The following is a 15,855-nucleotide window of genomic DNA, read 5'->3' as shown; positions in this document are numbered from 1 at the left end:
GGTGGCAATTACCGCCATGAATTTCCTGCCCTGCTAACACAGAGCTATTATCTGTGGTTTTACTATGATATCATGGCATGTGAGAATATGATGTAATCGTAACAGATGTTAGATTCATGTACTAACACAAAGGACCCCATTACCTGTGGTTTCATTACGATGTTAACAAAAATAATAATTTCTTATATTCAGTATGTCACTCACTATCTACTTTCCTGCAAGCAAACTTTGCAAGTGTTAAATAGTAAATATGACTGGTCATTTACAGAATTCCACAAAACGTTGTGCTTTCTTTCCAGAATATTTAGGTATTCTAGCATCTCAGTTAAGTATAAAAAATTATCAAAATACAGGCACACCTTTTTCTTCTGTTTTCGTTTCTCTTTGAGCTTGCGTTTTTGTTCAGCTTTATGTTGCTTCACCATGTCTGTCAAATTGTGGATGTACTCGTCCGTCTGAGATAACAGGAATGCCAGCCGTCTGTCCTTCTTCTGATCAATTAATTTACGATAGCCTTCTTCATCTTCAGCCTAGTGAGAAATAAAATCTAATTTTACAAGCCACTACAATAGGTTGGTGATAAAAATACAGAAATATTGAAAGATACATTTCAGTATTTCTTCTCAGATATTTTAGAACTAAAACTGTATCTCACTAAAAGCTTCCAAAAAGTTTTAAATTATTACAATAGGACAATTCTTTGATTTGGAAACTTAAGAGAACATTATATTTGACTTTTTCACATGTTAATAATACTTATTGTTTTGAGCATTGTTTCACACACTAAAATCCCCTTCCTTTACGCTACACGAACATATGGTGGTTTTTTTGCACAATTATAATGCTGTTTTTGCATATGCAGTGCTCTGCTAAAGTTTTAATGTTAAAAAAACTTTCATAGTCCTTTCAAGATTGACTTTTAAGTTTCTTCTCCCTAAGTTGGTAATTTATATTTTGGAGGTTTTAGGGGATATTTTCACATTTAAGATGTTTTTACTTTTGCCACTTTTTCCATATGTTGATTTTGTTTTTCTCTGTCAAAACAATATAAAGATTATAATTCCAATTTTATCAGATCTTTCTAAGAAATAATTATTTTTCTTTAGGCTGTGGAATCCTAAGGTGGACCCTGTGTCACCTTAATTATCATTCTGCCCTTATGTTTGTATACTTTGTTCAATTGTGTGAAATGACAAATGATGTGTTAAACGTTGGTTACTGTTCTTTTTTTTGTCTAGTACTCTCTCTTTTTTTTTCTATTTCTCAAGAAAGTGTTATATTTCAAGATACTTAGTTTTTAAAGTACTTTCTCGCTTTAACTTGTAATTTTATTTTATTGAGTGTTTCTATTTTTTCAGAATGACACTTCATTAAAATCTAAGATTCGTCACACACAATAACAACAAAAACATATAGTATAATTCATCACTTCAAGCAAGTAAATTGATTAGTTATAAATCTCTCCACAGGTGATCATATGTAACTTTTTATTCTACTAACAGGCAAGAACACATTTAGTCAAATTATATTAAGAAGTTAACACAACTAAAAAAAATCTCTTACAGATGCAACAATGAGATAGGATTTAACAATTTAGTAAAATAACAAAAACCAACATACTTCAGGACTTTCAAATTTGCTGACTAGAAACCCACTTTGAGACTAATAACGGTTGGAGATGGCTTGAATGGGTAATGAAGAAAAAACTTTAATATAAGTTTAACATAACAGCAAATGTACAACGTTTCAACAAGGTTTTGTCATCACCTGATGATGATGATCTGTGCTCTACCCACCACGGGTATCGAAACCCGGTTTCTACCATTGTAAATCTGCAGATATGCCGCTGTGCCACTGGGTTGGGGCTTTTTCATTTGTTGACTTTTTCCCTTACAGTAATATTTGTCATAACATGTCTACTTATTAAAATATAGAATTTAAAATTTATGCTACCAGACCTAAATTTATAGGATTATTCTAAATCAAAGAACATTTGAAAACTCTTCATAAAACTGGAAAAAGCACCGTAACATTGAAAATGTAGTGTCACGTGATCATTCAAGTTATTCTATAAATCAAAACGTTTTTCTTCTATAAGATACACAGAGCATAAACATCTATCGACTGATAAAAACAACAAAGAATCTAACCCAACTTACCATCAGTGTCACGTGATCATTCAAGTTATTCTATAAATCAAAACGTTTTTCTTCTATAAGATACACAGAGCATAAACATCAATCGACTGATAAAAACAACAAAGAATCTAACCCAACTTACCATCAGTCGTCTCATACGTTCCTTCTCTATCCTTTCTTGTTCTTTCTTCTGCTCCCTCTCAGTGTTAGCATGATAAGTACTGACAGCTTTGTTAACTTTTCCAATTTTGTTTAAAACATTACGATGATAGTCTTTGAAGTCTTTTGCATGCTGTAGAACTGCATTCAAGTACTCCTAAAATTCAAAAGTACACACACACACATCACTGCCTAAATTTATTATAATTAAATAGGAATCTTAATAACCTTAACTACAGTACACAAAATTAATATTTGAATATTTGAAATCTAAACGGAAGGAGTTATTCAACAAGAAAAAACATTATTACAAACTTTTCTATTCAGTAAAGTGAACATAACTATTTTTCATTCAGAAACTATAAATAGTTATTCCAATGTCTATGTTTATAAGTATATAAAATAACAAATTTAATATAGAAGATCATATTTACAGCCAATAACATACACTAATTATGTTGAATGTCAAACCATCATGGCTTCACATACAAGCACTTAAAAGTGAATTGGTACCCATTAGCAACAGTGTATTTTCATATCACTAAGAGGAACAGTTCTCTAGTTAATAATATCAGAGGTGAAACTCTGCTGGAACTCATTGGAATTCTTTGTGAACTGAAACACAAATTATTTATTGGGAAGCCAGTTTCATTATTTTTTTTATACTTCAGATAAATTTGCATAGCGTATGAAGAAGTACAGTTAACTTGTAGATAACATGATACTTCATATACCGTGAGGCCAGTTCCTGGAAAAAAATGAGCACTTATACTGAAAGCTGGGATATAGTATACATACCCAGGCTTTTATATATTTGTCTATCATTTTGTTCCCAAGTCCCACCCATGCCTATAACTTCTTAAGTGAGAACATCACCACTGGTTAATAACAACAAACGTTTTTTTGGGGGAGGGGGCATAAATGAAAGCCAAAAACAATTGAAAAGACTTTTTCTAAAACCAAAAACGAGTCTACTGGTAAAACACAGCGATCTAAAAGAAGTTATCTGAAATTGCAATTTAGTAGAACACAGAAAATGTTCTTTTCTTCTAAATCCACAGCAACAACTTAATATTTTAAAATTAGCTCAAAGCTATAAAAGATTATGTGAAGTGTTAAAGTAAACAAAGGTGAAACATTAAAGAAGATCGTCTTAACGTTTCACTCTTTAACAAGAATCATCTCCTCCAATATCGTAAAAATTTAAACAGAAGAGCAATAATTAATCTCAGTACATGAATGAAACATCTGTTTCCTCAAAAGTTAAAAAAAAATTATTTCCTTAATACCTAGATTGATGTAAAAACTGAAGACAAGTTTGTTTGTTTTTATAACTGAGACAAGTCTCATTGACAAAATGACTCATATGAAGTCTTCAAAACATAAAAACATATAAAGATATAAAACTGAAAATAGTGATCAATATTTCCACCAATCAGCTATAAAGTCTCTCTCTCTCTTTTTAGATGATTTAACTAGTTTTTCTACTTTCCCATATTACTTGTCTTTGAAAATGTGTGGTGCATAATGGAGGGATTTACCTATTTTAATAGTAAAGTTAGAAAAAAAAGACCTTTAGACTCCAGGTAATTATTCTTTTTTTACATTTCGTATAAGTAATATATATGTCACATGTGTTTTTCTAACATTATCATCAAAATTTCCCATATTACTATTCTATGACTGCATTTCTTTTCATCATGGACAACGTTTTCATCATGGACAATGTTTTCATCCTAATGGCAAACTACCACTACAGTCACACTAGTTTGAACAAGTTTTGATTCTGAACAAATATAAAAAAACAACAACATATACTTATTCTTTCTTGTAAAAAACCTAAGAAAAGATAATTAAATTTTATCACAAGTGTAAGATCTGTTGATTTTTCAATGCTCCACCAGCATTTAGCATGTAAACCTTAACTTTTAAAGCACGATACTGCATATATATAAATATCTACCGAAAAAAGCTTTTCTCTCATCATCCAGTCACTAACAAATTCTCATACTAAATAAAGGCCTTCGGGGCAGTGACTTGTGTAAGACAAAATATTTATTTGAAATTCTATTTTTACACATCTCTGATTTTGAGCTGCCATGGACAAACTAAGAGGAAAGTAGGAAAAAAAAATCCAGTGTAAATGTTAGGCCTATAATTAAGTTTCTTGTAAAAGTTGCAGAAAAGATAAAAACACTTTCCTTCTACATGATTTCATGAAGCAAATTTCATCATGTTATTTACATGTATGTTCTTGTGAGGTCAGTTTAGGCATCTTATTTGACACACAAGCTAAATAGCTAAGTCAGAAACCCCATAAGGCCTAGCAACCTCATCTCTAATCTATAACTGTAGAACTGCTGACTAGAAGAAGTGTAACCACTGATCATCATCAGCCACCTATGAAGTTACTCTTTAAACAGATAAAAAAACTGTTACAGTTACAGTGTTCCTACATTTGAAAGTGGCAAACTGTGGCTTGAACCTTGGGCTTTACTAGCTATAGCCAGTTATGACAGGCTTGATAAAGCTTGGAATACTAACTATTGTTTTAGCATAGAAAAGTTTCTGAAAGCTCAAACCTCAGTAACCATTTGTATCACATTTTACAAACAAAAATCCCATAACAAATTCATGAAAAATATTCAGCTAGACCAATAAATGTCAATGTAAAGTCTAAACAAAATTATGTGGCTCTTAATTAGAACAGCCCATTTTAATTCATTGTTTTCTGGTGATTAAAATTATTATCATCTAATATACCATAAACGAGAATGTCCTTACGAGGTTTTAATAAATTCTGTATATAAACATAAGTGTAATTACAGACAAACCTGATGCTTCTGTCTACGTTTTCGGTTTTAATAAATTCCGTATATAAACATAAGTGTAATTACAGACAAACCTGATGCTTCTGTCTACGTTTTCGGTTTTAATAAATTCCGTATATAAACATAAGTGTAATTACAGACAAACAAACAAACCTGATGCTTCTGTCTACGTTTTCGGTTTTAATAAATTCTGTATATAAACATAGGTGTAATTACAGACAAACCTGATGCTTCTGTCTACGTTTTCGGTTTTAATAAATTCTGTATATAAACATAAGTGTAACTACATACAAACCTGATGCTTCTGTCTACGTTTTCGGTTTTAATAAATTCTGTATATAAACATAAGTGTAATTACAGACAAACCTGATGCTTCTGTCTACGTTTTCGGTTTTAATAAATTCTGTATATAAACATAAGTGTAATTACAGACAAACCTGATGCTTCTGTCTACGTTTTCGTTCCTGTTCAAGCTTTTGCTGCTTCTCTAGTTTTTCTGTAATTCGTGCTTCTCGCAATCCCTGTCTCTTACTTCTCTTGTAGAGTTTAGGATTTAATGCTGTCTCTAGGGTGGAATCTCTTCTCATACAACTTATCACCTCAGCCCTGAGCTATGAGAGAAGTGAAATTAAGTAAAATAGTCGTTTAAACTCATACTATGGTTAAATTTTAAGGAAAAGTTTAATGGTTGGACTATTACTCTCAGTTTTTTTTAACTTATTCATTTGACATTAAGACTGAGATTTTGGTACCTTTGCTGGGACATCCTCCAGGTGGAACATGAGTGTCCATTGTTTGCAACAATATATATAATTATAATGTGTCACATAGCAACAATACAACCATTGTTTGCAAAAAATATATATAATTATAATGTGTCACATAGCAACAATACAACCATTGTTTGCAACAATATATATAATTATAATGTGTCACATAGCAACAATACAAACACGTGAAATGGCCTCTACATTATGTGTGATTCCTTTAACAATAATACATATATAAATACACACACACACACACAAATAAATATAAAGTAAAATAACATGGCTGTGTAATATAATAGGATTTATAAATAAATAACTAAATAAATTAGACTTAACACACATACAATTTTTTATTGTTGATAAAGATAACCAATCAGTTCCTGATTGGATATTAAAAGTTTTGGTTAATACCACGAGGTGGTCCACGGTTAGGAACTATAATAGCAACTGTTTCTTTAGTTTTTTTCATCATGTCTTCAGCCTTATCTATAATTTTGACTTTTCTAAAGAAAATATTATGTTTCTTGACACGAGCACAAACTGAGTATTTGATTTTGCCTATATATTGTGTTCCACATTCGTATTGTTTTGTGCACCAAGTTTTTTTTAGTATCTTCTGAAAGGTACAAGTGTCTAACTATTATGTATGTGCTGAAGTCCATATTTATTGGACTTGAAGTTGAGTTTAGCTCTTCAGATTAGTTATGGATTCTAATCTATGTCTTCCAGACTTATAAAACTCCAGCTGTAACTAGAAGTCAATTATTAACAAATCCTGGACTACTGGACTAACAAAGACTACTGTGTCGTGATAAAATGTCTAGATAAATAAATAAAGATGTGATTTTAAATGTTCTTCTTCCCAAGTTTGGTCAGTTATCACACATATTTATCTGGTACTTATCGTACTTCAAATACATGAGAGCAAGATCTGAAACGATTGTTTTCATTACTTATTTGTTCTTCTACGATGCATCTTTTGGAGTGCAATGCGAGTTATATTGGTAAACTTAAGTTAGTTCAAAAATGTTTATTTCCTTCAAACTTTCACAGTTATGTGGACAAGTCATACGACATGTTTTTCAATTTTTCCTTTAAAATTTTTAAAAATATTAAAACATAAATGGATCCTAAACACATAGGTCTAAAACATATACATTTGCAATGGACTATAGAACATGGTTAAGAATATAACTATACATAAGTATGTAACTTATACATTTAAGAGTAAATAACTAATATCTTTTTAATCTGTCTAACACTGACGACAGTCTCAACTGTACAAATATATGGCACACACACCTGTCTCTGAAAGTTTAGAAGTCTCAAAGCTCTCAATTCAATAGTTGCTTTTGTGCGAAGATCTTCTGGTAAACTTCCAGGGAGATTAGAAAGTTCTTCAATACGGTGAGCAATTCGCGAAGCGAGTCTACAAAGAATCAGGTAGATATCATCTAGACTTGCCACAGTTTACACATTTACGAGTACTTAGAACAGCTTTGATTAATAATCATATCAGCTGTAAATATTAACTGACTTTATTGACATTTTAAGCTTTTCCCTTGAATTTACATGAATTTATTAACTCATTTTGTTTACTAAAGAAAGTAACCACTACATCATTCCTATAATCATGGGAATTACTAATATCGCAACTCCGTTATTGTACACTAAAATATGTTAAGCAAATAAAACAGCAGTATGCTCTTTCCAAACAATCTTCCATTTTTCAATCAAACAAGTCAATGTCATCTTTCAACTAATTAACTTCATAATTTCCAGTAAAATAAACATAATCCCTTTGCAATTATAAAATTCTAGGTATAATTTGACTTTGTTTTTCAAATTTCAAATTCAAGCTAAAAAAAATAGTGATAACAACTTGAGATGTGAAAAGAAAGTTACTTCCATCTACTTACAGATGTAAAGAACAGTAAATGAATATTTGACTGAATTATATTGTTTCTAAAATTATTTATGTTTTTCAACTGAACCAGCCTAAGCAACAAAGTTATTTTTTATGTACTGTTAGTCAGATTTCTTCCAGCCACAGATTTAACATCTGTTTGCAAATCATTGTCCTAACACATTTTCAAAGTGTGTTTTTAGACCTTTGAATTATTTTGCCAGTACTGTTTCATCCATTCAAAATTAAATTGAGTTTGAAGGATGAAAAAATGTGCAAAGACAAAGAAATAATTAAATCACTGTTAAAAAGATCTAAAACCATAATTAATATTAACTTCAGATCAAAGAAAGTTACTTAGATTAGAACTAAGCATTTACCTAGTAAGCATAGTAATTAATATAAATATTGAACATAGCTAACCTAACTGAACATGAGTAACGACTGTAGTTGATAAATATGATGATCAAACTATGTCTTTCATCCACTGGATACCCGCACTGTTAAGCATATTTTTGGTTTAACTTCTAAAAATGTTTGGTTACCAACCAGTGTTCTTAAATATTAGTTTAGATATTTGGCTTTCATGTTTAAAACAAACTAACCTGTTCTCCCTTTCTTTTAAAATTTCAATTGGATCCAGTCCTTCGGGTTTGGCAACAGGTGTGATTCTGTTCTGTTTCTGCTGTGGCAACTGCATCATAGCTGGTACAGATGGAGGCCCTCCAGAAGTCTGCTGGTTGGGAGGTCGACTTGTAACTGGTTGGGGGTGGACTGGTGGTTGTTGGGGTGCAGGTGCACTCTGAATGGGTGTATTGGGTGGTGGCATGCTGCTTTGTATTGGCTGTGGAGCTGAGTGAGGAAGCATCCCAGGTCTTCTTACTGAAATGCCTGGAGGTTGACCTTGTGGAACCTGTTGTTGACCCATCATTGGACCAGGAGGACCAGATGGGGCTGGAGGTCGCATAGTGGGTTGCCCAGGTGAAGGAGTGCCTATGAAGTTGTGGAAAGATCAACATATAATTTTTGTTTCAACAATAAGACTTTTGTAAACCATTTCTAGTGAAACTGTTAGATATCCAAAAATGATCTATTTTGTGCACATAAATCACAGCAAGTAGCCCTACTGTACCTAAACATTTATTGACAGTTTGACCATGATCTCTACAATAGGAACCAGCTACTTTGTGTCAAAATATAACATTACAGATAGAGCAGAAACATCTCTTAAAGATTTTCTTGAGAGCATTCTGTAAATGATCTTTTGCACATGGTAATTTACAAATTGCTAACCATGTCAGTAGTAAGCATATTTTGATATGTTCTGATCGATCAGTTTAATCCTCAAAACTACTGCCTTGTTCATATACCATTTATTATCAGTAGGATCCACATATTGCATCATATTGAGTATATAGGGATAATAAACAAGGTAAGCATACAAAGCTGGAAATACTGTTGACATTATTAACTTAAGTTACAAATCCTTATTTTGATGCCACCAAATGTAATTCTAGCTAACAGCATGGAGTCAAAATAGGGATTTATAGTTTGAGTAAATAACGTCTACATGATAAAGGTAAACAAAATATTATAAATGAGACAAAATCCTTAAAGGATGCCAATAAAGGTTGTTGTTGAAGGCTAATAGACGGCTGAGTTTTAAAGTGTTTTCTTCTATCCTGCTTTTATAAAAAGTATATTAGTAATATTTATTATGCTGTGCATTCTACGGGAAGAACTGGAAATTACCCAAGTTACGTAGATATCAATCTCTTGGTGCTTGAGTAAGGATGCTAATACAATATAACGTATGCAAACAACGGTTTATAAGAGAATGTTTTATTGAGCCTCTCTTTTTATTTGTTTGTTTGTTGAACTTCACACAAAGTTACTCAAGGGCTATCTGTGTAACCATTCTTAATTTTGAAGTGTTAGACAAGATGGAAGTCAACATGTTCCTTAATTGAAAATATATTTCCAATAGAAACTCATCTCTTCAAACAGGCAGCTTTCTTTCCTCTCGAGTTCGTGCATTCTGCCAAAGAGACATGTAAGCCACCAGCCTTGTAAACACTTCCACCTAGCTTCATGTAAAAAAAATACGATTTTGCACCACTGCATGATAACATCATGCTGCAAAACCTTCCATCTCTCTCTACATTTGCGATTGTGAATCTTCATTCTTTCACAAGGTAATGAATAAATGTGCACTGGAAAATTTGGAAGGATTAGTGAGTGAAGAGATGAGTATTTATTGGAAATACATTTTGAGGTAAGATAAATGTTAACTTCCAAAATGATACTTTACTTCTTCGCACTGATAGCTAGAATCCCACGTTGAAATGGTGTGGTGGGCCTGGTGTAAAGGTTACTTGGATGTGCTCCCTTCAGAAAGCAACCTAAAGAAGCCAAAGGAAGAGGCAATAAAGCCATAAGGGTGTTGCAAGGAGTGGTGGAACAGGTACATGGCTTTCCAATTTGTGTAGCAAGGTTGGGGCTCATTCAGATCATACTTTGTGTGCTTCTCTCCTCTACCATTAGACTCAACAGGTCAAAACCAGCTTGTGTCCTCACCATCAGTCACTATGGGCCCCATGCTAGCTGTAGAAGGAGGGCACCGTATGATATATACCACCACACAACTATCAGTCTCTATGGGCTGCACACTAACTGCAGGAATGGGGTGTTTGTCAGTACAGTGTGGTATTGAATGCAATAGAAGTACCATCAGCCCACTTGAAGATTGTGATGTATCACAGTTAGATTGAGGAGTGACCTGCATTACACTCCAATGTTACCCCAGCCCCACTTCTTATGATAGAGGGACCTCTTGTCTTAGCTCCAGCAGTTAGTTCAGCATCCCAGCAGCTGGGAGTTGGTAAGTGGCAAGGGTTTCCTGTGCTCCACTCAATACAGGGGGTGGGAGAGAGAATTCATGTGGGGGTGACACAGAAAATGTGCCCAGATACCCACTGATCCTACATTCTGGAAAGGTCTTTTTACTGGAGACAGTACAACAGGTGACTGTGAAACCCTATTTTTAAAGGCCAACAACCATCAGCCAGAGAATTAGGCAGAAATACTCATCAGTGCATTGCAGCACTGAGAAAAACAGTGAGGATTTACAAACACAAATGTAGAAGGAGCCTTTGTGCATGGAGGTGCATCACACTCCAACTGGTGGAGGGTTTTGCAACATGATGATGTCATCATGCAGTGGTTACGTGAGGTTACGTGGAAGTTTTCACAAACTGGTGGCTTCCAAATTTCTTTGGCAAAACATGTGAACTCAAGAGGAAAGAAGTCCAGAAGTGAAGTATTAGTTTGGAAGTCAGTTAGTCAACAACGCCCACTACCTACTCTTTACCAATGAGTAGTGGTATTAACCATCACATTATAATGTTCCCATGGCTAAAAGGATGAGCATGTCCTGTCAGGTATTTTTGTAAGGTATTCTTCCTTCCTTGTTTAGTTTTGTAAGTTTCAATAAACCAATTAAAAAATATGGCAAGTAATACTCAGGTCTCAATCTAACTTAAAAGCTAGTTAACCTCAAACTCTGAGGATGACATAATCTTGTCGAAACATCATAAATTTATAATAAAGTTTTCTTCATAACCCAGTCAAGCCCTCTCCAAACCTTTATTTAGTACAAAATTGGTTCCTCATCATCAAATCAAGTCTCTTTCATTCCATATTTTAAAAAAACAAAAAAAGACTATGCTTACCTGCACAAAGCCATCTCCCAAAACCGAAGACATGTGTTCATTTTGATAATATATCTATCAATAATCCAGCATGGATTTCAGAACAGCAACTGTTCTCCTTTTGATGAAAATATCCATCTAACTAAACCACCATAACACAATCTAATCATTACAATGAAATCAACGTGGTGGCAGACATTAAAGCTATACTTGTAATTCAGCTATATTTAATTTTCACTTTTTTCTGTCCCTAAAGGATTACTAACCTGTAGGGCGTTGATAAGGTGGTTGGGGTGGTAAATGTCTCTTTCCTTGGACAGCCATTCCAATGTGATCTGGAATCTGCTGATTTCTAGCAAGAAACTTGTAGGCCATGATCTGCGCCCGAAGTTGCTGCATTTGGCTTGGTGTAAGAGCTGAAGCCTTCTGACCAGGTGACCCTAAGGTTCCTTGTGCTAGAGAACCACCAGCAGGTATAGGACCAGGGTCAGGACCTGGACCTTGAGGTGGCCTCTGGGCACCTTCTTCCATGTGAGGTCCTGAGGGTCCATTTATCTGTCCATAGCCTGTGGAGAAATATTGAGAACATTCAACAATAGAATATATTTTGTCAACCATAAGCCATAATTATTTACGAATAATTTTAAAATTATATCTCGTACACCACACATTAAGATGGGTTTTTTTTTGTTATCATAATTTCAAAAGGTAGTTTCTTTTTATTTATAATCAAATTACCCTGTGTTCCAAATTTATTATTGAACAAAACATACAACATTTAATGGACAAAAAAGATGACTGTTAGTCCATCGAGGCTGTCACATCCACTTACAAATGGAAAAAACCAAACAGCCTGTATCATTTAATATACATCAAGACTTCCCTTCAACTCGCATTTAATACATCCACCACATATGAAGGCAACCCATTCCAAAGGTGAACCACTCTGTCAAAAAAAATACAACTCGTAGCTGAAGATGACTCTTTCCCTGCTAAATTTACATTGGTGTCTCTTTGTGTCACAATAATATAAGATGCTGTATCAACACTATTGATTCTTTCAACAATCTTATTAAACACATCATTTTTATCCCTTTTAACTCTTCTTTTTTCACGAGTAAACAAGTTCAGAGATCTTAAGTTGTCCTCTTATGAAAACCATTCCATTTTGAATATTGTCTTAAGCCTCTTTGAACCTTTTCCAACAGCTCAATGTCCTTCTTACAGTAAGGAGTCCAAAACTGAACACAGTACTCCAAATGTGGCCTAACCAGTGAAAGTATAACCTATTTAGACTTGTATTCAATATTTCTGTAGATACAACCTAAAATCCTATTTGCCTTCCCACTAGCAACATCATACTGCTTGGATGGCTTAAGATACTGATCAACCATTACACCAAGATCCCTTTCTTTCATGACACTGTTAGGGTTATCCCCATCCAAATTATACTTATAATTCAAAATATGATATCTCAAATGCACCACCTTGCATATATTATAACTAAAAACCACCTATCAGTTATTTAATCAACTCATCAAATGATTTAAATACTTTTGTAAAGTAGCAGCATTGTCCTCACAGCCAGCAATACCTAAGAACTTAACATTATCAGCAAATTTAAGGAATTTATCGTCCACTACTTCATCTGTCTCATTAATTCAAAAAGGGCAAAGGTCTTAACACTGAACCCTGAGGTATCCCTCTTGTGATATTAATCCAGTTTAACTGAATTCTATTTATAAAAATCCTCTACTTTCTTGTCCCATTTTTCAATCCAACAAGCTCAAAGCTTATCTCCCACAACAATGTTCAGGTGCTAGTTCACAACATTTGATCTGTCAACCTAACCTGCAAGATCCCAGCAACATTGTTCAGGTACTAGTTCACAACACTTGATCTGTCAACTTAACCTGCAAGATCCCAGCAACATTGTTCGGGTGCTAGTTCACAACACTTGATCTGTCAACCTAACCTGCAAGATCCCAGCAACATTGTTCAGGTACTAGTTCACACCACTTGATCTGTCAACTTAACCTGCAAGATCCCATACATAAGAAAATAATGTTGGTGGTAATTTACATTTGAAAAAGAAACTTTTCCCCAACAAGCATACCACATTGAAAAAGAATCATTCAGTGTTTCCATATATTATATCCAATATTACACAGAGCTATGGCTACATGAAAAATAGTCACTAATATATATATAGTTACAAGTTAATTCTGTATGGTACCTGGATGACCCTGAGTTTGATCATTCATCCCTTGTACTGTTCCTGCACCAACTGCCTGTCCAGGCAAGCTCATCTGCTGTCCAGGGGGTAAATGAGGACCCTGTTGTTGGTATGGTGAAAGACCACCATAAGACTGAGGGTAACCATGTCCTGTTTGCGGTTGAGCAGTTTGCTGTTGTATCATTGATACAGACATAGGAGACGATTGAGAAGGGGACATGTGACCCATGACTGAATTATTTGGTGGGGCTGGAGGTCCCATATTGTGAGGCGATGAAGCAAGTTGGTTGGGTTGTATTGGACTGAGAACCTGTGGCGGTGGCCCTCCTCCCATTGGGTGAGGAGAAGCTGCCTGCTGAGGTTGAGGATTCATTACTGGGGCTTGCCCTTGAGGAGGATGAGGAGGTCCCATAATTGGACTTGGTGTTCCTGATCCATGAGAGGATGGGCCCATAGATGGACTTGGTCCTCGACCGGGAGAAGAGGGTATGCCAGGACTAGGAACTGCTTTAGCTCTATTAGCCATTGCCATTAATTGTGCATAACGAGGACGATCTTGTAATCCCTTTTCTTCCATGCCATTGATGGTCTAGAACATTAAAACAAAACATTATAATCTAAAAAAAAAACCACAAAATCAAAACGTGCATCTTATAAATACAATGATTTCACAACTTAGTACAAAGTCTGTACAATGAAAGTTTTAACAATCCACACTAACCTTAGGAACAGATCCAGGAACTGGCTGAGTTTATCGTATCTTATATTGAAACATATATATATATTACTGTAATTAATAAAAACATACAAGATGTTTCAGGGAACAGATCCAGGAACTGGCTGAGTTTATCGTATCTTATATTGAAACATATATATATTACTGTACTTAATAAAAACATACAAGATGTTTCAGGGAACAGATCCAGGAACTGGCTGAGTTTATCGTATCTTATATTGAAACATATATATATTACTGTACTTAATAAAAACATACAAGATGTTTCAGGTTACATACAGAGGAACTTTACGACTTTGCAAACTGAGGAGAGAAAAAAAAGAAGAGTAAAACAAGCCAAGCATTGAAAAAAGTACAAGAATAGACTGAATGACGATGTGTAAAAGCATTAGTATAATAGTGATGTAACATTAAAACTTTTGATTATTATATAATGATGACCAATTTTTTTAAGTTCATTGGATTTAGTGATTACTATGTAAAAGTAGATAAGGCCAAACCAAAAAAAACTGGGTCTAAGGAATTTCTTGATAAAGTATGATGAGCAGTTTCTTTTTATTCTCAAACACATGGTTCAAGTTTTCTTTAGATCAAGGGTTAACTCTTTCACTCAATATGAAACTGGGAATACATTTCATTTTGTCTGTGCACCATTTGTTGGTTCTCCAGTAACAGCTACTTGGTCTGTTTGTTGGTTCTCCAGTAATAGCTACTTGGTCTATTCATTGGTTCTCCAGTAACAGCTACTTGGTCTATTCGTTGGTTCTCCAGTAATAGCTACTTGGTCTTTTCACTGGTTCTCCAGTAATAGCTACTTGGTCTGTTCGTTGGTTCTCCAGTAATAGCTACTTGGTCCATTCGTTGGTTTTCCAGTAATAGCTACTTGGTCCGTTCGTTGGTTCTCCAGTAATAGCTACTTGGTCCATGCGTTGGTTCTCCAGTAATAGCTACTTGGTCCGTTCGTTGGTTTTCCAGTAATAGCTACTTGGTCCGTTCGTTGGTTCTCTAGTAATAGCTACTTGGTCCATTTGTTGGTTCTCTAGTAATAGCTACTTGGTCCATTCGTTGGTTCTCCAGTAACAGCTACTTGGTCCGTTCGTTGGTTCTCCAGTAATAGCTACTTGGTCCGTTTGTTGGTTCTCCAGTAATAGCTACTTGGTCCATTCGTTGGTTCTCCAGTAACAGCTACTTGGTCCGTTAGTTGGTTCTCCAGTAATAGCTACTTGGTCTATTCGTTGGTTCTCCAGTAATAGCTACTTGGTCTATTTGTTGGTTCTCCAGTAACAGCTACTTGGTCCATTCGTTGGTTCTCCAGTAGTAGCTACTTGGTCTATTCGTTGGTTCTCCAGTAATAGCTACTTGGTCTATT

General features: G+C 34.4%; 1 protein-coding gene across 1 annotated transcript in view; it reads right to left on the bottom strand.

Moving 5' to 3' along the window:
• Positions 1-359: 359 nt before the first annotated feature.
• Positions 360-15,855, bottom strand: part of LOC106474701 (transcription activator BRG1-like) — a gene marked incomplete at its 3' end in the record, with an annotated part of 18,182 nt that continues 2,686 nt past the window's right edge. Inside the window, exons 3-9 of the mRNA XM_022403003.1 lie at positions 13,751-14,339; positions 11,781-12,080; positions 8,410-8,797; positions 7,201-7,327; positions 5,566-5,739; positions 2,281-2,454; positions 360-530 (exon numbers count right to left, since the gene is read on the bottom strand). Coding sequence (XP_022258711.1) covers positions 360-530; positions 2,281-2,454; positions 5,566-5,739; positions 7,201-7,327; positions 8,410-8,797; positions 11,781-12,080; positions 13,751-14,339 — 1,923 coding nt within the window. The remainder of the gene's footprint in view (positions 531-2,280; positions 2,455-5,565; positions 5,740-7,200; positions 7,328-8,409; positions 8,798-11,780; positions 12,081-13,750; positions 14,340-15,855) is intronic.

The sequence above is a fragment of the Limulus polyphemus genome, unplaced genomic scaffold (assembly GCF_000517525.1).
Source record: "Limulus polyphemus unplaced genomic scaffold, Limulus_polyphemus-2.1.2 Scaffold7557, whole genome shotgun sequence".
Taxonomy (NCBI): Eukaryota; Metazoa; Arthropoda; class Merostomata; order Xiphosura; family Limulidae; genus Limulus; species Limulus polyphemus.
This window is presented reverse-complemented; position numbering and strand designations above follow the sequence as displayed.